The 2,500-nt window shown below is 47.5% G+C and overlaps 1 protein-coding gene across 9 annotated transcripts in view; it reads left to right on the forward strand.

The window, feature by feature from the left end:
• ryr2a (ryanodine receptor 2a (cardiac)) overlaps positions 1–2,500 on the forward strand; it is a 188,237-nt gene that overhangs the window by 126,098 nt on the left and 59,639 nt on the right. For all 9 annotated transcript variants that reach the window (XM_077000565.1, XM_077000568.1, XM_077000567.1 and 6 more), the window contains 3 exons: positions 539–739; positions 906–1,011; positions 2,032–2,172. In XM_077000565.1, the coding sequence (XP_076856680.1) occupies positions 539–739; positions 906–1,011; positions 2,032–2,172 (448 nt within the window). The remainder of the gene's footprint in view (positions 1–538; positions 740–905; positions 1,012–2,031; positions 2,173–2,500) is intronic.

The raw sequence follows: 2,500 nt of genomic DNA on the forward strand, positions 1-2,500 counted from the left end.
ACAACCGGTATCTGTACTATACAATACAAGGTCATCTGCGTAAATTCAATAAAAAATCCCAAAAACTTACACCACCCTCAGTTTATTATCCTTTCAGGCATCAGCTGCAAAAGACTGGAATACCCTCCAAAAACATTAAAACTACAGATTTATCCCAATTACTGAATTTAAGTGATGCATCAGGAATGTTTTTACTGACATTTGTAACTGTTTTAACTGATTAACTGTTTTTACTCTCGTGTTGTTTGTGTTTCCCCGTTCTTTCAAGTAGCTTCTGCTACTTGTCATTGTAAATAAGAACATGTTCTTCATGATTTGCCTGGTTAAAGTAAAGGTTAAAAAAATAAATAAATAAAATTATAAGTTGAATACTGCAGGTGCTTTAGAGCAGCAGAAACATTGAACAGCGACCTTAGTTCTCTCTCTCTCTCTCTCTCTCTCTCTCTCTCTCTCTCTCTCTCTCTCTCTCTCTCTCTCTCTCTCTCTCTCTCTCTCTCTCTCTCTCTCTCTCTCTCCTCCCCTTCCCTCCTTCCCTCAGATGTGCCATCTTCTGCAGTACCTGTGTGACTGTCAGGTACGCCACCGTATTGAGGCAGTGGTGGCCTTCTCTGATGACTTCGTGGCCAACCTGCAGGAGAACCAGCGCTTTCGATACAACGAGGTCATGCAGGCACTCAACATGTCTGCTGCCCTCACCGCCCGCAAAACCAAAGAGTTCCGCTCCCCGCCCCAGGAACAGGTCAGCAGCCAATCACCACGCAGCCTTATCTTAAAGAGACAGGGTTCTGATATTTCACTGGGATATTGTGCAATGCTGTCACTTTTACCAGCTTATGTGTGTGGATTTTTCTTGTGTTTGTGTGCGAATGCAAATGTTTGTGTGTGCACATGTGTGTGTGTTCCAGATTAACATGCTATTGAGCTTTAAGAATGAGAAGCAGGACTGTCCTTGTCCAGACGACATCAGAGAGCAGCTGCTGCAGTTTCACGAGGATCTCATGACCCACTGTGGTGCGCGCACACACACATGCGCACGCACACCCACACACACACACCCACGCACACACACAATCGCACCCACACACACACCCGCACACCCACGCACACACACAACCACACCCACACACACACCCGCACACCCACACCCACACACACACCCGCACACCCACGCACACACATACACACCCGCACACCCACGCACACACACACACACACACCTGCACACCCACGCTCACACACACACACACACACCTGCACACCCACGCTCACACACACACACCCACACACACACCCACGCACACACACAATCGCACCCGCACACAACCGGCACACCCACGCGCACACCCGCACACACACAATCGCACCCACACACACACCCGCACACCCACACAATCGCACCCACACACACACCTGCACACACACAATCGCACCCACACACAAGGCCGCACACACACACACAGGCACACACCCGCACACCCACACACACACATAGACACAAACATACACTCACCCGCACATACACACACACACACACACACACACACACACACACACACACACACACACACACACACACACACACACACACACACACACACACACACATTCTTCATGCCATTTCCCCATGATTCTGTCCCTCTTTCTGAACTTTATAGTGGAAGTTTCAGTACTATATTCTTCATTTACAAACACATCCTTTCATGGGGAAAGGGTTTGGTAGTGTCTATAACTGTAGTCCCTCTCTAAGATCATTGTTAAATTTGTCTGAATCACTGAAATCACTGAATCACTGAAATAAGGAATGCTAAAATGTCACAATGTAATCATCCTGAATAAATCAATTAAAATGTACTAGAATGAGCTAAAATTGTAACCATAAAAAGATTTAAAATAGATTAACCATAAGAAATGAACAGACAGTGATGGAGACGACCTTCCTGCTGACATCACCTTGACACCTTAACATTGTGTGCGTGTGTGTGCGTGTGTGTGTGTGTGCGTGTGTGTGTGTGTGTGTGCGTGTGTGTGTAGGTATAGAGATTGATGACGATAAGCTGGGGGATATAGATGGAGACACTATCCGAGGGCGTCTCATGTCTCTGGTGGAGAAGGTGGCCTACTTGAAGAAGAAGATGGCTGACATGCCACAGACAAACAAAGTGAAGAAGCCTAGTAAGCCCTCGCCATCTGTCCGTCTGTCCGTGCCCCCCCCCCCACACACACTCACACACACACCTCAGTCTCATGCCATCTCTCTTTCCACTGTAATCACTCCTTTAAGAAAAACTAAAAGCATGTGACAGAACCAAGCTTACCAAGGGATGACGAACGTCCCAGAACTGCTCAGATCAATGCTGCGTGTGGTCTCTGTTCATGGTGAACGCTCCCAGTGGACACTGTGATTGGTGTGAGGCTTCAGCAGAAAACAGCAGTATTACATTAGAGTCTTGCACAAACCTGGACCTCCTGGAGTGCTGTGGTGACGTGGGCGGAGCGTTTG

This window comes from Brachyhypopomus gauderio, chromosome 3 (genome assembly GCF_052324685.1).
Source record: "Brachyhypopomus gauderio isolate BG-103 chromosome 3, BGAUD_0.2, whole genome shotgun sequence".
Lineage (NCBI taxonomy): Eukaryota > Metazoa > Chordata > Actinopteri > Gymnotiformes > Hypopomidae > Brachyhypopomus > Brachyhypopomus gauderio.